At 38.1% G+C, this 23,418-nt stretch overlaps 2 protein-coding genes and 1 non-coding gene across 9 annotated transcripts in view; 1 reads left to right on the forward strand and 2 right to left on the reverse strand.

Annotated features, from left to right (window-relative positions):
* The first annotated feature begins 5,337 nt into the window (after window positions 1–5,337).
* Window positions 5,338–7,071, forward strand: LOC122064678 (protein LITTLE ZIPPER 4-like). Of its 7 annotated transcripts, XM_042628441.1 has the most exons (3): window positions 5,647–5,979; window positions 6,163–6,337; window positions 6,533–7,071. In XM_042628441.1, exon 3 carries the CDS (start codon window positions 6,553–6,555, stop codon window positions 6,778–6,780), a length of 228 nt encoding a protein of 75 aa, XP_042484375.1. In that variant the 5' UTR covers window positions 5,647–5,979; window positions 6,163–6,337; window positions 6,533–6,552; the 3' UTR covers window positions 6,781–7,071. The 7 variants fall into 7 exon arrangements, with proteins under 7 accessions (XP_042484377.1, XP_042484372.1, XP_042484374.1 ...); XM_042628443.1 differs by lacking the exons at window positions 5,647–5,979; window positions 6,163–6,337 and adding an exon at window positions 5,338–5,528; XM_042628438.1 differs by lacking the exons at window positions 5,647–5,979; window positions 6,163–6,337 and adding an exon at window positions 5,346–5,605.
* A 29-nt stretch (window positions 7,072–7,100) lies between these two features.
* The window catches only part of LOC122064681 (probable aspartyl aminopeptidase), a 28,417-nt gene continuing 12,099 nt past the window's right edge, over window positions 7,101–23,418 (reverse strand). The window contains exons 4-9 of the mRNA XM_042628451.1: window positions 14,062–14,206; window positions 13,095–13,334; window positions 12,389–12,521; window positions 10,727–10,908; window positions 9,776–9,888; window positions 7,101–7,308 (exon numbers count right to left, since the gene is read on the reverse strand). Coding sequence (XP_042484385.1) covers window positions 7,200–7,308; window positions 9,776–9,888; window positions 10,727–10,908; window positions 12,389–12,521; window positions 13,095–13,334; window positions 14,062–14,206 — 922 coding nt within the window. The 3' untranslated portion in view covers window positions 7,101–7,199. The remainder of the gene's footprint in view (window positions 7,309–9,775; window positions 9,889–10,726; window positions 10,909–12,388; window positions 12,522–13,094; window positions 13,335–14,061; window positions 14,207–23,418) is intronic.
* LOC122064684 lies at window positions 20,395–20,501 on the reverse strand. The gene has a single exon (XR_006135796.1). It is a non-coding gene; the product is annotated as a small nucleolar RNA R71 (small nucleolar RNA).

Consider the following 23,418-nt stretch of genomic DNA (forward strand, 5'->3'; position numbering starts at 1 on the left):
TGTTCCCAAATAAATTATCACTAGTCTTATGAACTCTATATGATCTTTTATGAACAAATAGCCAATGCGCCTTCGATAGTTCCAATATCAAATTCGTTCTTCAGTTATTTGATCGCTTTCATATATAGCCGTGGCAAATTTGTAAGGCAATGAACAGCAAAGTATTCAATGATATTGCAGACCTCCACTCAAGTAGTTGATCCTCTGAAGTGCTTTTATTAAGGGTGTAAGAACTAACTGAACAATGATGACCGGCTTGAATTCACAGAGAAGTGTTGTAAAGGAGAAGATGTAGAGATCTCACCATGGAGGGTCCTATGAAATTAAAGTTGATGGAACAGGGAAGATAGGGTGGTAATAGGGACTTTTATGGGGAAGTATGATGGAGATGGACTGTCATGTGGCTCTTAGGAATTTGAACGCTAAGCCTTTGGGGAGGCTGTTCTCATGTGCAGTGCAAGCATGGCTCTTCTAGTCCTCTAAGATTGTTGAATGTATCAATGAAATGTTTGCATAGTTTTTTATCATACCAACTAAACCATGTATTGCCATGTGGCAAATAATAATAATAATTAAAAAAAAAAAAAAAAAAAAAAAAACAACAATATAATTATAATGTAAAGGAAGAAAGAAGTAAATAACTATAGATGTCTAGCATTCTCTACACCCACACACAATTGGGTGTGAAAGGACCTAACTATTCCCACACGCATTAAATATTTTCACCATCCAATTGGATTTGAACGTAAAAGGTGCGGATGGATAGAATTCCTTTCTCCTAATATACAATATTACCAAACAAGAGCAAACATGTGGGGCCCACAAAAAGCATTAGGATGGTTCTCAATGTAAAGTGTGTTGATCTTGTTTCACTTTGTCTAGTTGCAATGATTCACTTGTCTCATTTTACTCTACCAATTAAAGTTTTAGTTTACTTAAGTTCACTTTCCATGTGGCCAATCTAAACAGGGCCTTAGTCCGGCAAATGCATAAAACTTCAACCCCATTTACTTTCTCTACACCCCCCCCCCCTTTTTTTTTTTCTTTTTGGTGGCACTCAATGTGGGGGCAACCCTTTAATAATGAAACTGGTTACACGAAGCCAAAAAAGTGACTCACGTGTGTTGATAGGATTAGAGGTTTAGGGTAAAGCCACCTTAATGATGAATTCCCATCATGCACCTTGCAAGGCACAGATGGCATCTGCCATAATGTGATATGATTTTAGTGACCCCTCAAAAGGCAGGATCTTTGGATCTTCAGTGTGTTGCAACAATTACTATTGACTTATTTCATGTCATGGATTTTTTTTTTCAGTAAAAAATATTTAGATCAAATTTCCTTTCATTTATGATGAAGAAAGAATCCATTCACTATAGATAAGGTGTCAACTTTCACTCGTCGTGAAAAAAGAATCCTCTCACTACAGATAGGTTGTCAATCAATCAATTTAGTCTGATTTTGATCAAGTTAAATCGATTTCGGACTGATAATAGGTAAGCTGAAACCAATCGTTAAGGAAAAATCAATTTTAGTCTATTTGGGTTGGTTTCTTACAAGTTGACTTAACGGGCTTTTATTGGGCTACAATAATTCGTTTTGATCCAAGTTTTAAATCTTTCGGTCAGTTTGATTCAGTTTTGTTTTTAAGCAGTTTCATAGAACCCTAAATGAAAACAAACCAATAAAGATTTGATTCAGGCTAAACCATCGGTTTCAGTCGATCTGATCATTTGGTTTAGAAATTTACGCCATAGACATATAAACCCTCTGATTGAACCCATTAGAGGTATTTGTGACCATAAACATAGGGTATAGATTTAATGATGAACCCAAAAACCAATCATAGCATCACATCTCCAATAAAGAGTGAATTTCTCGATGCTTGAAGTTGTTATTATTATTTTTCCATTTTAAACCCATATGCTGAAAGCAAGCAAAATTGTTCTTATTAAGTGAAAGGAAATGGATGGGAAACTAAATGGTGGGAGGACCACCAGCCATCACTTGCTTCAGGTGTTTGCATTATGGTTTATGAGATGGGCAATGAAGAACTGAAGAGAAAAAAAAAAAGGGAGATGATGCATTTTGACTACTTTGATACTATGAGTGAATGCTTGCCCCATTAAACCATGTACAACAACAATAATCATGAAACAAGTCTCTTCCACACCCTCATAGTCCTCCAATACATTTATGATACAAAAACCTAACCCCTATTCTGGCTATACCCTTTTTAAAATATCCTCACAGTTTAAGGCAGAGCGCATTTTTTGCTGCAAAAAGCAAAATAATTTAAGATGGTGAAAGGTTGATTACTCTCTTCAGAGAGGGAAAGAGAAAGTCATTATAGTCTCAGCACCAAATTTCTGTCCTTCATTGGAACTATCATCAATTACCTCAAGTAAGTGGCATAGGATTCTGATCCCTGATTCCTTTCTTCATATATTCACTCTATGGATATGTATTTTTTTTTACTGTATATGCATAATGTTTTGATGCATACATATGTATATGTACAGGGGAAGGTTTTCTAGCAGTGTAAAAAGAAATATGCATATTACATCAATGAACGGTTGAAAAATGATATCATGCATAAGAGATTCATATGTGACTCGCATAGGGTCAGAACAATATAGAGAGTGTCAATGTGGAGCCTACTGTTTATTATGTGAGAAAGGTAGAAAATGATTTATACAATGAAAGCTAGCTTCTTTTTCCATCTTTTTTTTTTTTTGGGGGTGGGGGTGGGTGGGATTTTGAGATAAGGTAGTTTTCAAATTTTGGTACCTGATTTGGGTTTTGCTCCATTAGAGTAGTTAAGAGATTTTTTTTTTCATGGGCTGGCATGCATGCCCTTGGTGTGATATGATCATTTGGTGAAGAGGGAATCTCTTCAACCATAGGATCTTACCCTCTTATCAGACCAAGGGCTCATAGGGAGTGTTAATGTGGAACTCATTGTTTAGTATATAAGAAGGTATAAAGGAATTTTTACAAGGTCAGTAGCACTTTGTATATGCATATGTATATGTTAATTGATGAGGGAATGCTAAGTCAGAGCCACATCTAATGATCATTGAATTTTTACCCAAAAAAAATGATCATTGGATCATGGCAGGGCTTCAGGAAATTGGAATTGGGTTGGCCAACACTTATATTGATGGTGGCTGATAGCAGATCGATGATATGGTATGACTAGGGGGTAAAATGATCAAAATTTATGTTGGTATCAATATCTTTGAGGGAAAAAATGTTCAATACTACCGATACTTAATCCAATACTGTGAACTTAAACTATGGATTAGAGGCACAAAATTCCTCTGCGGGGAGACAGTGAGCAACAGTGATGATCCAATGGTCGGGATGCATGTCAGGGCACTTTCAGCCATTGGATCTTCACTGCCACTCACCACTCATTGTAGAGGCTTTGAGTCCAGATTAGAGAGAGTTTTCCTTCACCCATAATAATGCATGCAACATTGATTATACATCTAAAAAAAATATTCAACAATGCTGATTTGACATTATGATTGCCGTCTGGGTACAACATTAAGTCTTATTATATAAGGTAAAGTCTAATAAGAGAGTCAGATCCTATGGTTGAAGAGATTCCCCTCTTCACCAAATGATCATATCACACCAAGGGCATGTACGCCAGCCCATGAAAAAAAAAAAAAAAAAAAATGATTACTCTGGTGAAGCAAAACCCAAATCAGATACAAAAATTTGAAAACTTTCCTATCTCGAGACCCAAAAAAAAACGAGCTACACGAGGCTTAAAATTATTAGCAAATGAAGCTGCCCATCTAAACCATATGACAAACCCAACATACATGTGAAAGAAGAGCACAGCTAAGAGGAAAGCATCATCACATGGAGAGCGGAGTCCATGTTTAAGCACTCATATAGCCCATGAGGCCCATCTTCATTAGCCAAAGTATCATTCAGAAACAACCATTTACAGCCCATTTAATGTGGATACCATCTCTCTCTCTCTCTTGTGTAACTTATGACCCAACCAAGCACAGGAAAAAGCAAATTATCATTATTATGATGATATGATGATTTTTGTTTTTTAACGTAAAAATAAAAGAGCAATCGATGGTGAAAGCTTTGGAAACCGTGGGGGTAAAACGGTCCTTTTCACCAGCATGCAAAAAGCCCATTGAATACAAAACTACGAGCTCCTCACCCCACCTCTCTCTCTCTCTCTCTGATTAATTGAACGAGTCTCACGAGGAGAAGTAACCATGGAATAACCCACTTTGCAACTTAACCCCCAAAATCTTTCCACTAGTCCACCCCAAAGTGACCAATTATTACTGTAGTACAAGGGTAAACCGGTCCACCTAGAAAACCCATCTTGCCTTGTATCCATACTCCATACACTATGAAGAACAAATACCAACAAAGGATGTTGGAAATGACCCTTTTACCCTCCAGCCAAAGAACCCAAATGAGCAAAACTGTCAATAAGCACACCTTAAAATGGTTACTGGGGAGGTGAATGGGAGAAGGGGCGAAGTGAAGCATTTATTATCCACACGAAACCCATCTTGCCTTGTGTCCATATTCCAAACTCTATAAAGAAAAAAAAAAAAAAAAAGCCTAACAAGGATGTAAGAAATGACCCTTTTTACCCTCTAGCCCAAGAGAACTCACATGGGCAAAACCGTCAATAGAACACCTTAAAGGGTTGCTGTGGAGAAAAAGGGAAGAAATGAAGTATTTATAACCCACAAGAAACCCATCTTGCCTTGTGCCCATACTCCATATAGAACAAAAAAACTAACAAGGATGTAGGAAATGACCTTTTAACCCTCCGGACTCACATGGGCAAAACCGTCAATAAGCTCACACTCTAAGGGTTGATGGTGGACGAGGAGAAGGGGAGAAATAGACATAAAACCAGGAAGAGGTGTAAAGGAGAGCATACATATGATGATGATGATGACATAAAAACAAAAGAGCATCGATGGTGATGAGGAGGAAGAGGATGGCAAAGAGTAAGAAGATGAGGGTTTTAAGAGAGGGATTTATTGAGGGGTGGAAGTGATGATGGGCTTGCGTCGGTTCGAGCCAACCCAACCATCATTGCGAATCTTCGGACGGCCAAGCCCACCATCATTTGAGTAAGGGGAGAAACCCACGAAAATTACATAAATACCATCGTAATGACAAAAATACCCCTGTAATGCCTGCCACGAAGGGAAGACTCCATCATCACCTATGACGCCATCCCCACCCCTCTCCAGTCTTCTCTAGTCTGTCTCCAGTCCCCTCTCCACCACTCTCCCCCCACCGCACCCCCCACCCCATATCGCCATCATCATCGTCTATGCAAGACACATTAAAACCTCGCCCCTACCGGCCGCCTTCCGTGCTTACACAGTTACACATGCATGATTGTTGTGGCAGAAGTGGCATGTCTCTCTCTTTCCCCAAGGCTTCCAATATATATATATCTTGTGAACTTCTCTGTTCTCAGCCTCTTTGCGTCTTCTCATAAGCTTAAGACTAAGAGAGTAAGACTCCTCCTTTTTTACTACTTTACACACAATAGCAACTTCCATCGACCCGAGCACTAACCACCTTCGAAAAGGTAATCTTTTTCGAAAAGCTACAGAAGGCCCCCACCCCCTCCTTCTCTCTGTCTTTATATTCCTCTCTTTCTTTCGTCCAAGGTTTCTCTGTCTTTGTTTCTTCAATTTCTTCCAATATAGCTACAGAGGAAGCTCTAGCCTTGCCTTTCAAGAATCTGGAGTTCTTGGTGCTTGTCTTCCTCTGTCCATGCATGCATTTACTCTTGTTTTCCTCCTGTTCTATCCTTTTTTTTTCTTTGATGAGTTAGTCTTTGCATGAGGCAGAGGGAAAGGTGCTTCTTGTTGGGTTCTTTTCATCATCCCCTGTTTTGGGCTTTCTTTTGGGTTGTAGTTTGTTTTTCTACTTACCTTGCCTTGGGGTGTGGAGAAGATGGTGAGTTCTCCACTTGACAAATCAACTTTTATGTCCGCAAGTAAAGAATTAAGTTATGTACAGTTGTTGCAGCCTTTACTCTTTCCTTCAGTGTAAAGGCAGACAAAGATAACTATCTTTGGACAAGTGCAAGAAGCCAACAGCTCTCTGATCACATCATTTCCTTTCTTTCTCTGATTTCAGGCGACCCCTGTTTCATATTATCCCTCTTCACTACCCAAGTGAGCTCATGCATACGTAGTTCACTAGAAGTCTCTTCTGCGTTTCCTTCTTCCATTCCAATCCATCTCCTCTTCTGCTGAGTTTGTTCTCCTTTAATTTTGATCATCTCTGTATTGTCTCAATTCTTCTGGGTAAAGTAAGTTTTGATTAAGTAGTTTATTTTGTTCTATTATGTCAAGATTTTCCTATTTTTAAAATGAGTGTTGGTTTGTCCAAGAACAAGTACTGGGAGTACTTTCAGCATTTCTGCTTGTTTTCTGTTTTAATTATTATGAAGCAAAGAAAATGAGCATCTGAGATGCTTTTCTCTGTTACTGTTTTGTGTGCACAGGAACTTGAAACGTTTCAGTCATGGAAAAGCTGAACTCCAAGTTGTACCTGCAGAACTGTTACATAATCCAAGAGAATGAACGGCTAAGGAAGAAAGCTCAGCTTCTCAACCAGGAGAATCAGGCCCTCTTATCTGAGCTGAAGCAGAAGCACTCCAAAGGAAGCTCCAAATCTAACCCGAATACTCTTCCTGACCTCAACCTTTGCTCCACCTCTACCTCTAATCCTGCTAATTCTAGCAAGCCCTGATCCTATGATGAATGTGAAGGCTTTACTTACACCCCTTTTTTTGTGTAAAGTCCCATAGAAGTCAAGAAAGTAGCAGACCCAGTTTCAGTTTCAGTTTCAGTTTCAGGGCAGTAGCATCTTTGTTCAGTCACTGTACTTACCTACCCATTTATCCACCTTTCTACTTAGATTAGATCCTAATAGTTAGAGTTGAGAAAATGAAGTTCTGTGAACTACAAAGCTGTATCAGAAAGAAAGAAAGGAATTATAATCTTCTATAGTTTATAATCTCAAGTTTCTGATTATTCCTTTTGTCTCTCTCTCTCTCTCTCTTTCCCCCGACCCCCTCCCGCCCCCCTTTTCTCCTCTTTATCTCAAAATAATTATCTTCAAGGAAATTAATATCTAATAAAAGAAAAAGAAGAGAATATCCCTAATATTTAATAGTCCACGTTTAGCTTCCTGTCGATGCTTGAGAAAGTCTGGTAGAATGCCTTGAAATGCTTGTAAGCAATGTCGATATCTTCTTTACCACATATCTCCCTCACACTGCATTTAACAAACAAAGAAATCAACTTCCATGTAGTAAAGCACAAATCTAAAACATTTAGCAATGCTTATTGGACATGCAAAAGCAATTTTTGAACTTCAATCCATAGTTACAAGTATAGGTATTGCAGTCCGAAACCGATATGATATTAATATGAATTCTGAATGAATCAGGTTCAGGTTCGGGTTCGGTTGTATCAACTAATTTGGCTGGTCTTATCCACTTTCTGGCCATCCGTCCGATCTGTAAAAGTATTGTATCGATATTGGGTTCTGGCGATAACGATACACCAACACATGGAAAAAAAACCCATCAATTTGAATTTGGAAAGATACAGATGGGCCATTCTAAGATTGAGTGTCCGAGGGCTCAACAATACCAGATTAATGGTGATTTGTGAGCCCTGTCTACAGAATGGAGTCCAAACAAAAAGAATCATAATGGGGGCCCAGGATCTCAATTTCAAAAAAAAAAAAAAAAAGAGGTTTTGTGGTTCTAAGATAAGGGAAGAAGAGTGATGAGAGGATCTAGGCAGAGGTGACGACTGGAAGGGAGGATCTAATAAGTAGTAACGTCATAGATTCAGAGAAGAAGTCAATATGGATTCATGAAGTTTGAGACAAAAATAAGTAAGGACAGAAGGGAAGTATCTAAAGATAACTCCTATAGGGCCCTAGAGACCCTAGTCTGGGTACATGACAATATGACATGGTCCTCCAAGACTTAAGAAAACTCAACTATGATGCTGGTTGACCATCAGACCCCATCCATCATCAAACATCATCTCTAACCTTATGAAAGAAACAAAAACGTCTTATCAGATTTAAAATATATTGTTACTATATTCTCTTTGGATTATAATAATAACATCAGGGAACCCACCTACTAACCTCAGTTCTCACACATGAGAAGACATGAAACGCCTATGTAGCTCTGAGAGACCAAAGTCAAAAAGGGTCGACAAGAAAAGCTTATACAAGAGTATTTACTCCCTCGTGCTCTACTTAAAAGGAGGTTCATCTTACAAACCCTTTACCCATATCTGCTGAAATCATCATCTCGGCCCACTGGTGAGAAATGAGAACCCAAGTCCTTAAAGCAAGCCCCACACTGTTACACCCTTTAGGCATCTCCTCTCCTCTACCCAGACCTCACCATTGTCCAGTGACTGGAAAGGATCTATCACTGGGAATTAAACATGGAGGAGGAATTTTTTTTTTTTTTTCAAAAAAATTCCAGTTGAGGGTACTTTTCTACTATAAAACTAACCATTTATTCATGGCTCTTGCCTAATAGTTTTAAGGACATGGAAGGGAAGTGAACTCAGTCATGGTGAAAGAACTCCCCCATGAGTTGGTTGCAATAACTACAAACACATGTATCAAATGATTACATGGCTACTCAAGGACTTATCAGCTTAGGAACCAACTTGTTTTCTCAGGAAATTATTAGATACCAGTTCATTTATAAATATTGCTTTCAATGGCATGATAACAATTTAAGAAATGCCATCATGCCCTCAAGGATTTAAAAGCAAGTCTGGTAATTTCACCAATGGGATGCCTGTAGCCCCCCTAAAAAATTATCTAAATCTTAAATATCACATAAAGGAAATGGACTCCATCATCGTTTTAGTAATCACATTCTACTTCATAATAGCTTACAAAGTTTATATATATGAACATAAATTTATTTTCAGTTAGGTTTATTCAACAAGTGCAAATTCGAAATTTTCTTCAATGATGCTCCCACCATACACAATTGAGTAGGAATTTTCTGTTAACAATCATGTACAGCCATTAAGTAAATGGAAAATGATCTAGTTCTAAAAGGGTATATTATAGAAACCAAATACCCTAGCAAATTTAGCACAACATAACCTGTCGGCATCCTCAGTAAAACTGAAAGCACTTGGAAGATGACTAACATCACCATTCATGGAAAAGAGAAACAGGCAATAGGACAGACATCTAAACCACCAGATACATCTCAAAAGTGGAACTATTTCACATCTTAGGTGATTAGATATTGTGTAAAACCATAAATTTCATGATTAACATATGGGATGAGCCATGGCCTTGGTATTATAAACTGCGAGGATAATAATGCATTGCCAAGAACAATCAAGAATGGAAGAACCCATCTGGTGCCATGGGTTCCACCGGAAAATTTTCCAGCTCAGGAATTGATCCAACAAACTAAAGTAACCATCCCATTTACACCAGCGCTCTGTCAACTCCTCTCCCAACCGTTCAAAAGCAATAAATTAGTTTTGATGGTTACATCATATAGTTGAATTGTAGTTTTTTTTTCCTGTTGCCAACGCCAATGAATAAGTAGATCACTTGCAATGATCCGCATATATCCGTGCAAATAGGCCACAGCCCACATGTATAGGAATGCTGTTTATAAATACCTGTAATGTAGTATATACGGATACCTTCAAGTAGAGAAGAAAATGGATACCTGTGCATGGAAAGCTGAGAAATGCCACAATCCACAGTACGGATACCAACACCTGAAGCAAGAATGGGACCGATAGTAGACCCACATCCCATATCATTTCTCACTACAAATTCCTACATAATCATAACTTAGTTAGAAAAATCCATGTTTAATGTTTGAAGATTCCTACTATTTCCTACAATCCAAAAACAAAGATTGTGACCAAAAAATCTTCCATTAAATTTCCCATTCTCATGAAACCACTCGTCATACTAGGCATTTATCAAGGATAAAAGATAAAAACCATGAAGTCTTTCTTCACCATTCATGGATCTCCATTTAGGTGAATTGATTCAAGAATTTTACATTCCACTTAACTTGATCCTTTAATCTGCCAAATGATTAGGGAAGTGAAAGTTTTAGGCCTATCAGAAAAATTTAGGTTTATATTGGAAATAGGATATAAAATGTTTGAAGATCAAGCCATCATGAAATTAACAGGATGATTTTCTTGGCTCATTAGGTCTGATCAGATCTAAAACCAGAAGATACCAGATTTGCCAATGGGTGAAATAAGGGGTGGGCTGGGTCAGAGATGTGGAGACATTCAGTGAGAAAGCAATAAAATAGAAGAGGGGAATTATAAGCTATGAATGCTCAATGCCCTCACTAAATTCAAATGTTAGCACACCCAGAACCTTGCCACCAGACTACCAAATGAAACCTGAATCTAACTCAAAACCTGATTAGGACTGTACGTAATAACCCATTTAGCCTGACCCATTGCTATCCCCAATGGCCTGGATTGGTACTAAGAGTTGCATTTGGGTAAGATAAAACAGAAGGAACAGCCCTTAACAGACTGATTGGTGGAATATGATTCATGTAGCAAATCCTAAGTCGTTAGGATAAGGCCTTGTTGCACACAGATCTGTGTTCTGTGAACTGTGATACTATCCATATGGCAATTACCTGGGTTGGAAGGTCGTGCATTTTTGCTACTTCTTTGAAAAGAAAAGCAGTCACTCCACTGGTGGCATAACGTTGGTTCGCATTGTGCTTGATGACAAGTCCCTTCTGCATTTCTGGGCGGTGGTGTTCTTCATGTTTGTCCACAAAATTTGGGTGAACCCCATGAGCCATGTCTGCTGACACTGCAGTAATACCCCAAAAAAAAAAAAAAAAAGAAGACAACGCCTATTTCAATAAAATGCAGGATTGGGAGTCTGAAAATGGTTTTGCAAGACAGCCATACAATGCTTCACAAAAATGGAAGTTGGCTAAGAGTAAATGGTCATTAATTTTTATATAAAAACAATCCACAAAGAATTTCTTAGTGGAAAAAAGTAAAAGAATAGAAAAGGCTTGATCCTTAAATACGATAAACTTTGAAGAAAAAGACATCAGGTTATCAATTCTCTCCCTAACGACTGGTGTTGCAGCAGGTGAGCTAAGTTTTCTCAAGTCAAGAACTCATCTGGAGAAATTTACCTTCATTAATAAGCCAATAAGGTGGGACTATACTAACTATAGCTTTAATTTCCCTGTTTAGAAAAGGAAAGTTAGAGGGAATGGGAATATACATGTAATTAGTTAAAGGTAATGCATGAAATCCCATCCACTCTCGGCTGTATCTTGGTTGTCATTATTGATAAACTTCCTGTTCACATTCAACCACCCCCTCCAAAAAAAAAAAAAAAAAACGAAGAATAGAGGCTATGTAGCCATTTATAATCAATTAATTTCCTGTAAGTACCATTCAATTTTCACCCTCCCCATCCCCTGACCTGGAAAGGGAAAAAAAGGAAGAGAGGAAGAGAAGCTCTTTTTGCTCAGGTAGCACAAGCAAAGCACCCTGAACCACACACTTTGATAAAAAAAATTTAATTCATTTATGCATTTCACAGTCTATTTGGATCCTTCTTCTGAGTCACATAAATAAATAGGCAAAATTTTTTTTGCAAGAAAAGACTTATTTTTCCTAGTGGATTTTCAACGCTTTATTTTGCCACATGACCATCTCCATTTGAACTGAAACTTAATATGTGAACAGTCCCCTACCTTTCAAAAAAAATGGGTCCCACCTGATCCGCCCCATGGCAGATAATAAGGCCGTTCAGGAAGGCCTTCCTAGGTGGCTGTCCATGACACCACAGCTCAAATAAATGGCACTGAAGTGCAAATTTCTAAAAAAAAAAAATATGTTTCATTTATCTCCACCCGCCTCTACTCGTAAGGATTTAGTTGAAATACATTTGACATGATATATTCTTCAATATGCAGCATTTACCTTTTTCTGAAACTTTTTTTTTTTTTTTTTTTGGGGGGGGGGGGGAGGGGGGAGGAAACAGAAATATACCCCATTATATCAATTTCATCTTCTAGATCGCCAAGTAATGAAAACACATTTACTTTCTTTATTTTCCGAATTACAGATCTTATTTACTTGCAAAATTCCACAGATCTATCCTTCTTTCAATTAAAAACTGAGCACATATATGCCACTGAAGACATCATCTATTTCATGTCAACATAGTCACCCAGTATATCAATGTTAATGATATAATCATATAAATAAAAATTACATTGCAAAAGAGAATGACAGATAAGTAACTATGTTCCAAACCATCGTACCAAGAAATGATTGGCGGATAGCACGCTCAAAAGCACCCTCACCCACGTACTCATCAGCTAAGCAGTCAACAATACGTCTCATGGCCTGAAACATGGTAGGTGCACCGGCTCCCTGCACTGAATCGGAACCTACCTGCCAAACCATCGACAAACCAACAATATGCAATAAACCAATGGTGTGGAGTTGATAAATATGAAAATCTTATGCTATTCGCAAATCATGCATCAGTTCCAATAGAGCTGAAACAAAAGGATACAACAACTATTTTCTAAAGACTTTACCAGTTTTTTTTTTTTTTTTTTGGGAGGGGGGTTGTGGTGGAAGGGGTAAGGGGAAGAGGAGGGACCACCATAGTAGCCCCTAATCTCCCTTGCGGCTTAAAATTTTTTTGATCCTGAGAGAAATTAACCTAGAGTGAAATCGTTTACAGTCTCTCCCCTTCTCCCACCCCCTCCTAAACTACCAAACGACAAATGAATCTTACTGAAAAAATAAAGTGAAAGAAAGAAACCTCAAGGAAAAATAATCTTTAACTCCTATTTTCATTGTTCTGATCATTCCCCAATCTTGTCTGTGAGTACTGAGTCTACATTCAAGCAACTCCCTCAAGCAAGGAAAACCAAAGGATTTCATATTAACCAAGAAAAAAAGTAGACGATCAGGACACATTGTTACCGGTTAAGTCGAACAAAATGTAAATGTTACCTCTTCATTATCAAATAAAGCAACCATCCGGATAGCTTGTTCACTAGATAAATCTCCAGGCAACTCGCATGAATCAATAAGAGCTCTCAGAGCACAATAACTTGAAGCAAGATTGTCAAGTCTTCCAGAAAATATAAATTCGCTATTTCCACCTCCAAGACAGCTAGGTTGGGTATCACAAACATTAAGCTCAATACTCATTATATCATCAATGCTGCAATCAAGCTCATCTGACAAAACCTGAGAACAACACTATGTCAAGAAAATTACAAGAACAACCTCCAGAAAAGAACAAGACAACCTATAACTGGAGGCTGAGGATTTATCCTAGAAAGGCAGACCTAAAATTTAGTTAAGAGATAACTTGAAATGAAACATGAGTAGGATACAGCATTACATATACAACATAGTACATGGGCATAGATACATAGTTGTCACAGCGTCTAGGCAACCAAGAAAATGAGTAGGGTAAAACAGCATTACATATACAACATAGTATATGAGCATAGATACATAGTTGTCACAGCGTAGGCGACCAAGGCGCCTGGACGCAATGCCTTGACAACTGTGCATAGGTGAGGCATACCCACAATTGGTGAGTCCAAGTAGATTTGTAACGCACCCCCCACACCCCCACCAAAAAAAAAAAAAAGAGCTGAGTGATAATAACCATCTACTGAAAAAATCCACTCCTACAGTCAGAGAATATATAATTCTGTAGAAAAGACCCAAAGCATGGATAGCTCCAACTCAACTTTGGAATGGAAGATCTCACTCCACTTGACAAGTGCACCACCATGCTATGGTCAATTGTGTTTTAGCTCCACATTGAGAGAACTCGGATTTTAATATTTGTAGACTGGCCAAAGCCAATCCCCGCTTTGATTGACCCTGACCAGTCATTGCTGAAACTTCAGCTTGGAGCCTAAACATCCCAAGGGGTACCGATCAGAAATCACAATAATACCTGCATAAGCAATGGATGGTGAGTAACTTTAGAAGACTGAGAACTATTCTCTTTGGACTCCATGGATATCTCCTCAAGTTTTGTTGCAAGAAGTGGAAGAAGGTGAGTCTCTAGATTTGGTTTAAATCCATCCTTGTTCACTGTGCTAGACATTTTAAAAAAGTATAAAGATAATTGAGTCAGCATATAGACATATTAACAACAGATATCAGAAAGGAAAACACAAAATAATCTTGTGAAACAAAAATTTTACATTTGGGCTTGAACTAAGAATGTGGTGAAACCAAAAATTGATCCTTAGCATATGCAGTGATAAGGACAAACATTTCTTTCTTGACGGAAATCTTCTAAACTTCGATGTTAAGTACAGTGTCGACCTCAAGCATCTAGCAAGTGAAAATGACCAAACCCAGAAAGAGCTCCTAAGGAATAGAATCACTCAACACTCTGATAGTCTGATCCCAGTTGATAATTGAAAAAAAGGAAGTGATGGGGACATCAGCCCAAGCTTTAGGGTTTACCAGAGGAGGCGGCACAGAGAACCATCCAACCTGGACTCTATTTGGTTGGATGGTTAAGGATCAGATTGGGGCCCACCTTTGGAGAACCATGTAGGAACTCAAGCATCTGTATATGGGCCCCACTAGCAGTCAACGCAAGGAAGAGGACTCCTTACCTATTTTATTTTTTTTCTGTTAGGAAATAAATCTGTTTTAACTAAGTAGTATTTTTATTTTCCCTAAAGAGGTTAGAACTCCTTACGTATTTTGCAGATTCTATTTCCTTTTTTATTTCTCTTATTTGTTTCCTAAAGAATAGAACTCTTTATTTAGTAGATTCTGTTTGGATCTTTTCCTTTTCTTAGAAGTTTATTTTATAAGAACATTGTAAGGCCAATGGCCAAAGGTTCTAATTAATGAATGAAGATTATTGAAGGCAAAACAGCCCCCCAAACCCCCCCTACGAATTCTCTCTCGCTGCCCTCTCCCTCTTCTCATCTCTCACTCTCGGTCTCCCTCTGTTTCTAGCCTTCTCTCTCTCTCCCACGGCTCTCTCTCCCTTTCTCGACCTTCATCCCTCTCTTTTCTGTTTTCTGTCTTCCCTGTTGCTGCTGCCCTATTGCAGAAATTGTTCACCATCATTAGAGATTATCTCCATCGAGAAAACCCCCAACTGGATTGCTGCTGGAACTTCTACAACAATCGGGACTGCTGTTCTTTATCAAGTAGGTTGGACTGCAACTCTTTATTTTGGAGGACCTCGAGTTCTTCTCTTCTCCTCAGACTTCAAACAGCAAGAAGGTAAGTAAAGAACCCCCCCTGTTCTACATTCATTGGCCGCCCATTACCTCCATTAGTCCCCACTGAAATCTGAACATACACCTTTTCTTTTAAGCCGATATTTATTGTTTTCCTAAAGAAACTTCTGCTGTTTTACCTTTCATTAGTTGGTTGATTTTAGGCATTGTTTGGTTTACTTAGTTTGCTTAATGTCTTGATTGACTCGTGCTAAACTTAACACATAGTTGCTGCCATGTTCCCTACCCCATACTCCCACCTGAAGCTTGAGTGAGTTTATGTGCTTTTATGCTCAAACTATTATTGTTCATTGCTACATTATTCATTAATCTCACTTTACTTGTATGTCAATCTTGTTTGCTGAGTTTCTCTTGCCTTGTTCAACCCAAGTCCCTTGAGTTTACCCTATCTGGTTAGTTAATCTTGTAGAAAACCTAGTCACCTAGGAATCCCCTACATTAGGAAGGATTAGAGTGGCCCAATTATACAAGGCAAGAACAGTTTTAACAAATATACCACCAAGTCTGCAATACTTAAAGGTCCTTGAAGATAAGGGGGGAAAAATATAAGTCCTTGTCTAATGTAGGAGCTGGTTCAGACACGAGCCAACCCTACAGTAGGATAAATATTCCAGTAGCTGATAGAATCTTCAAGAAACTTGCTGTGCAAAAATCCAGATTTAATAGTATCGCAGGAAACTAGTAACAGAAATTAAAGATGAATAATAAACAGAAAAAATAGAGAAGTGGAAGGGGGATAGGTTGTGTCGAGTATCTCGCTCTTCCCTAAGGCATCTCACCCAAGTTGTCTGTCACAGCACTGCATATTCAATCGTGGGCTGTAGATTAGCCTTCTTCCTTTATTTATAATGCCAATCAATTACATCAATTGGGGCTTCTTTCTTGTGTGGAAAGAAAGTCCCTCTTGTCCTAAATTAGAAATTAATTAACAAAGAAATAAAGAGTCCTAAAATTAGAAACTTCTTATTATATAAAGCAAATCTAATTAAATTTGGAAACTAATCTCTAGTTAATAAAATCCACCACGCAAGGAAGAAAACTTCCTAAAAAAATTGCACTAAAACAAGCTGTCAAATCTTCTTTATTCTTCTCTACGTTTTGGCCATAGGACCCACAAGATCTTTGAAATATCCCCACCATAGAAGGCTGGTTGATTACTAATAACTTCCCCAATTAACTGGAATAGCCTTCCCTGATTAGTCTCCAATCTTTGCACATTACGAGTTGGCAGTGGGACCCATATTGGTTACTATTCACTTGGGTACTGTTCACATAAACAGTAAAAAACGTTTTTTTTTTTTTTTTTCTGAAGTTGATTCTCAATCCTCTTCTTCTCAGGCTTTGATTTGCATCAACTCACCCCGTCTTAAAAAAAAACTTGACCGTGAGTTTTGCATAGTTTAAGGACAATCTTGAAATGGTGCACATCCAGTTTCAGCCCAGTACAATACTCTGGCAGCTCACGAGTGTTTGGAATAAAGTCTTAGAGTTGTGGCTTTCGCTCTTAAAAAAATTTAGGCGACATAATAAACTCAACGTGATCAAGTTTAAAATTGGATTTTTTTCATTGAACATTGTATCCACGAAAATTTTGTCCAGCATGTTCTGGATCTCCTCCTCTTCAAATTTTGGTGCAACGTCGATCTCATCGGGTTCTTCTTGGTGGCTGTCTACAGTCAACTCGGTTGTCTCTGCTTTGAATCCCTCAACATAGACATCTTTGGGAGGACTATTTATTTCTTGTTGTACCTCCTTCAAAATTTCTATCATGGTAGCATCCTTTGGAGGTGGAGGGTAGAAGAAACCAAACTTGGCATCAAACTTTTTCTCAAGAGTTGTCAGACGGTCTGATAATTTCATCACCTCCTTGTAGATATCGTCTCTGCTTGCCATGGTAGGCTCTGATACCAAATAATATAAGACAAGAATCACAAGTGACCTAATCCTAGGCAGGATTTGAAAAATCTGGCTGAATAGGGAGAAATATGAGATCTCACAAACCGTAGCTTAGATGGAGCTGAAACTTTTAGTAGATGAAGGTCCTAAATGAGTCAACAATGCTCAAAAGATGAGACAATTCCGATGGTTGAATTGAGAGATATAATGTCGACATGAATTAGGAAACTTTTGACCACTCTTCTGAAACTAGGGCTCCTAGCTTTGGATGATCCTCAAAATTGGAGAAGATCCCTTTTACGATATATATGTATCATTAAAACAAAGAGCCTCAATTGTTGGCTGGTTGGGAAGGTATGCTCAACGAATGAAAAAGGAAACTTTATGGAAGTTATGCAGAATAACATCTATAGGCCATCAAACTGGTCTTTTGATGGTGCTTCTAGGCTTCAACAAATTTTCTTTGATCACCCAAATACTCTCTCATAGCAAACAAACAAAAGGAACATAAAAAAAGAAAGAGAATTCGATGGTGGGGTTGAGAAGCGGGGAAGAAATTCAATCTCCTCCTCTTCAAACTCTGGTCCAATGTCGATCTCCTCGGGTTCTTCTTAGTGGTCGTATACAGTTGATGAGCACATTTATGTGTGAAATCTAGGGTAATAAAACATGCATTTTATATATTTAGAATGGAGCTACCTTGGGTTTTACTCTCTTTTTGCAGGTTTTATATTTTAAAGACTTTAAGCATTATCGGGCGTCATATCTCTCCAACAACAACTACCTAGTGTAGTTGGTGAGCTATGGTGTGCAAAATTCCCTCACTCTCCAGGAGGTCTCAAGTTCGAATCTCATGGTTGTCTTTTTTTGGAGAATTTTGTTGAAGATTTCCTACTTTTCACTCACTTAAAGCACTAAAAGCATGGAGGGGATTTCCACATCAAATTAGAAGCAAGGAAAATTGTGGGAGGGGTTTCAAAAAAGGAAAAAAAAAAAGAGAAATAAATCTTGTCCAAATCTTCTCTCTCCTCCACATCATCACCAAAAAATTGTCCAAATCACACAAAGCAAGAAGGAAAATCGTCCCTTGGAGGGAGAAAAAGAAGAGGCAAATAAATTAAAAAAAAAAAAGGAAAGAAAATAAGCAAAAAAAAAAAAATTATAGGAAATTTCTCCAAGTGTATTTTTCTCTTCTCTCTCCTCCACCTTAGCACTTTTGGTCTCAAAAGATATCACAATCAATTGTGGGTTTCTCCCTTTTAGGAAAGAGAAATTTGTTACCCTACCTCCCCATTCCCTATAAATACAACTCATGTAAGAGGAGGGGACAATTCATTCTTCTTCTAGGGTTTTTTTTTAGTTGCTCTATCTCTTTCTCTAGTTTTCTCTTTCTCTAACTCTAGTTCTAGGTTTATGCTTTAAACACTTTTGTAAGTTCTTTTTATTCAATTAATGCAAGCACTTTTGTTTTTTATTCCGTCTTTTATTTTTATTGTTTAAGCAATTCAAGTTGTAATTTTCAAGTTCTAGTTCTAGGCTTAGTTCTAGGTGACAAGAACAAGCTATGAAGCATGTCTTTCAAGCTTAATTTATTTTTTCTTCAGATTTGTTTTCTCCAGTACTAGAAATTTCATATTTGGTTTATTCCAGATCTGGTTTTTAGTACTGGTAGTATCTCAAATCGATCAAGTTTTCAGTTCAAGGGTTGAAGTTCAAGTAAGTAGGCTCCTTCAGTAGTCTTCTCTCCCCCCTCTCATTCCCTCTTCTGACTACCTTTTCTTTCTTAATTTAGGATTTTTATTTTCAGTCGTTACATTATTGCTATCCCTTTCCCCCAAGGTTCATGGCTAGTGTATGTGTTGGCTTTGCCCCTCCTAGCCATAAAACCATCAATTTATTGTTTTTATTTTAATTGTCTCCCTTTCCCTAAAGCCAAGTAGAGTAACCCTTGTAAGAGTGACTCTCTGGTCAAGTAGGGAAGCTCATATTATGATGCATCCCTCGGGCTTTTCCTTTATTATTTTTTTTAATTGCGTGGGTTGTTTATTTTCAGTTATTTATTTATTTAATTTTAATTACATGGCTTGCGTCTTTAAATTCTTAGATGACGAATGGTTAGGACGTTATTTTAGATACATTTGTTTAGGATGCTAATTAGAATTAGATCACAACCATTAATCAGTTCACTTTCGCATTATTAAAAGAAAAAAAAATAAAGTGGTTGCTTTCCCTGTGTTCAACCCGTAGCTACACTGATTCGTACGCTTGCGGTTACATTTTAAAATTTCAAACAAGTTTTTGACGCCGTTGCCGGGGAGACAATTCCATGTTATTTTTCGCTTTCTTTTGGTAAATCGAAGTGCTTTGTTTGCTTTGTTTTGTTTTTCCTTTTCTTTTATTGAATTCCTGAGAATAACAACTTGCAATAATAGTTGTATCGGTGGAGGTCACCATGCCTCACAGTATGATAAAGACAGGTTTCGCCCTGTAGCAGTACCTCAGGAATTGACCTCAGCAACCCCGGATCCTAAGCTCCCAAAAAGCAAAAAAAAATCAAAAAATCATTAAAAAAAAAAGTTTTGTTATCCATTCTTGTGCTTGTCTTACTCTAGTTGTAGGTAGTTTTCTATTGCATGAGTGTTAGGTGGGTACGTAATACTAAGAATCGGTTAGAAAGAATAGATCCAACGAGTAGTAACCCTATACGTTTGCTCTCTTTAAAACCTTTCAATATGGGAGACCATCATCAAAACCCTTCACCTAAATCTCTAAAAGATAGGTTCTACTCTGCTAGAACAGCCCAACCTTCCTGCATAGTTCTACCACAAGCCCAAGGCAATAATTTTGAACTCAAATCTCAATACATCACTATGTTGTCCCACTTCCATGGGTTGACCTTTGAGGATGCATACCTATTTCTAAGGGAATTTGAAGAGGTATGTGTTTTAATTAAGATCCAACAGCTTTCTGATGATGCTGTTAAACTTAGGTTTATCACTTTTGCATTAAAAGACCAAGCTAAGAAGTGGTTGTATGGGTTATCTACAAATTCCACAACCTCATGGGAACAGTTCACAGTTGTCTTCCCTAAGAAGTTTTTCCCAACTCACGAGACCAATAAGCTTAGAAGTGATATCCTTCAGTTTAGGCAAAAGCCTAGTGAGTCATTTCCCAAACTTATGGAGAGATTCAAGGATCTACTCCAAGAATTCCCTCACCATGGCCTAGACTTATAGCATTTATGTCAAATAATTTATGAGAGTATTGATTACCCAACTAAACAAATGATAGAGTCTATGTGCCCTGAGGGATTCACATCCTTTACAGATGAAGGAAAGGCATGAGAATTCTTACTTAACTTAGCAGACAAAACCAGTGAGTGGGAATCAACCCAAGAGAGTGAAAGAACCATAGGAGGAAAAGGATATTTTGTGGATGGGATAGTAGCCAAGGAAGCCCATTTGGATAGCCTAATCAAGAAAATTGAGGCTATTGTTCCTAGAGAGCCATCATCAGTTAATTTGGTTAAGATTTGTGCTTGGTGCCAGGCCCCTGGACATGTCATAGAAGAGTGCCCCAACACCTCTGGAGGCACTTCTAATGATAGTGTTAATGCCTTATACCAGAATAATCCATATAATAACACCTACAATCCAGGATGGAGAAATCACCCAATTTTCTCTTGGAATCAAGGCAACCAAGCAGGGCCTTCCAATTTCCATAATCAAGGTCAACTTGGACTCCAAAGGCCTCCCTTTGCACAACAATCTTTTTCCCAAAATACTTTTCCTAGGTCAAATGTAGGACCTCAAGCTAGTTTTCCTAGGGGCCCTCTCCTATCATCTTATCAGTAACCCCCTGGGTTTACCAACATTGGAGAGGCAAGTAGAATAAGTGACTTGGAAAAAAATATAGCCCTCCTCATGACAAGCCATCAAAATCTTACGAGAGAACTCACTCAAGTTGTCTCAATTATGCGTGAGAGGGAGAAAGAAACTTTATCCAGTCAACTAGAGCCTAACCCTAGGCATCATCAGCCTGTTAGTTCACAAACACTAACTAATGCACCACTGAATATAGTACAAGGTTAGACCCAACAAGGGCCCTCTAACCAATGTAATGTTGTTTATGCCCTTAGGAGTGGTAGAGAGTACCAACAGAGCGTTCCTAAATCTTCCCCATCTATTACTCCTGTTAACTCTCCTTCAGTTGAGGACACAAGTGTGCCTCTTATTCCAGGTTCGTCTGATGAACCTAAAGATTCTTTTGAAACTAAAGATGATTTGGTTGAGGAAACCAAAAATGATTCTTCTGAAAAAGGGCAAATCACTAACAGTCCTTATGTTCATCTTATCCCATTTCCTAATCGCTTGGTACACAAAAAGAAGACTGCTTCCATGGATAAAATTTTAGAAGTCTTAAAAAAGGTATAAGTGAGCATCCCTCTTTTGGATGCCATATCCCAGATCCCCGCCTATGCAAAGGTGCTGAAAGATTTGTGTACTCACAAACGTATCACTAGTGTGCCCAAAAAGGTGTTCTTGGCAGGTAACATTAGTTCCATAATTACTCAGCCTATAACAGCCACGTATAAGGATCCAGGGAGCCCTACCATATCTTGTGTCATAGGCATGGTTTTAAGTATCTCCGATATCGATACGATACCCTCCGATACGTATTTTAAATTTAGTCTGCCGATACGATACACACCGATACAATACATTGAATTTTTTAAATCATTTCGTATCGATATATATCCTACAATGCATACCGATATGCATCAATACACCACTAATACACATCGATACGATACGATACGACATGCCTCGATACGACTCTATGAAAAATATAAAATTGAGGAAAAATATACGTTTCGATATGTATTGGTACGTATCGGTATGTATCGATCGGTACGTATCGGTATATATCAGCACGTATCGGTGAGTATCGATATATATATATATCGGTACGTATCGGTGAGTATCGATACGTATCGGCGAGTATCGATACGTATCGGCGAGTATCGATACGTATCGGCGAGTATCGATACGTATCGGCGCTACGGTCATATAATGGCCAATATGGGTAATTTTTCAGAAAAAAAAACGATTTTTTAAAGGGTTTTTGTTCCAAAGTTGCTGTCAGCCATATTTCTCTCTAACTAAAGTGGAAATCAAGGTTGGGAACAAGGATTTTACATTTATGGGACAACTACAGACCTTGAATTCTTAGTACGATACCCTCAATTTAGTGTTTATACATAATACATGTTATCAATAGCTTTTTTCAACAAATTCTTTATGCAAAATTGTTTAAAAAAATGTTTCCTATCCATTTATGTGTGTATCTTTAGCGTATCTTAGTGTATCTCCGATACGATACGATACCCTCCGATACGTATCTTAATTTTGGCCGACCGATACGACGACCGATACCGATACTTTAATCCTTGGTCATAGGCAACACCTACATTGAGCATGCCTTACTTGACCTTGGCGCAAGTGTGAATCTTTTACCTTACCATGTGTACAAGCAACTTGGATTGGGAGAATTGAAAGCCACTGGAACTACTCTTCAGTTGGCAGATAGGTCTGTTAAGATTCCTAAAGGGATGGTTGAGGATGTCTTACTAAAGGTGGGGGAATTTATTTTCCCTGTTGATTTCGTTGTGTTAGATACCAAGCCCTTCTCAACCAAGGATGAGATCCCAATAATTCTAGGAAGACCATTCTTAGCTACCAGTAATGCATTAATCAACTGCCGGAATGGTTTCCTAAGATTATCTTTTGGTAACTAAATTGTTGAGTTTAACATGTTTAGGATAGCAAGCAACCACATATGGAAGAAGAGATTAATATGATTGAGGATTTTCTGGATTTTTTTGATGATTTAATTACCAACTTTGATATTTGCTTTCCTAGGGCCTGACCAGACTCTTCCTGTAATAATTTCTTCAAATTTGACTTCTAGCCAGGAAGAGGAGTTACTTAAAGTGTTAAAAGATAATAAGGAAGCCCTTGGTTGGACCATGACTGATATCAAGGGTATAAGCCCTTCTATTGTGCAACATCATATACATCTTATAGAGGATTCCAAACCATCCACGGAACCCCAAAGAAGAGCTAACCCAGTGATGATGGAAA

This window comes from Macadamia integrifolia, unplaced genomic scaffold, assembly GCF_013358625.1.
Source record: "Macadamia integrifolia cultivar HAES 741 unplaced genomic scaffold, SCU_Mint_v3 scaffold1712, whole genome shotgun sequence".
Taxonomy (NCBI): Eukaryota; Viridiplantae; Streptophyta; class Magnoliopsida; order Proteales; family Proteaceae; genus Macadamia; species Macadamia integrifolia.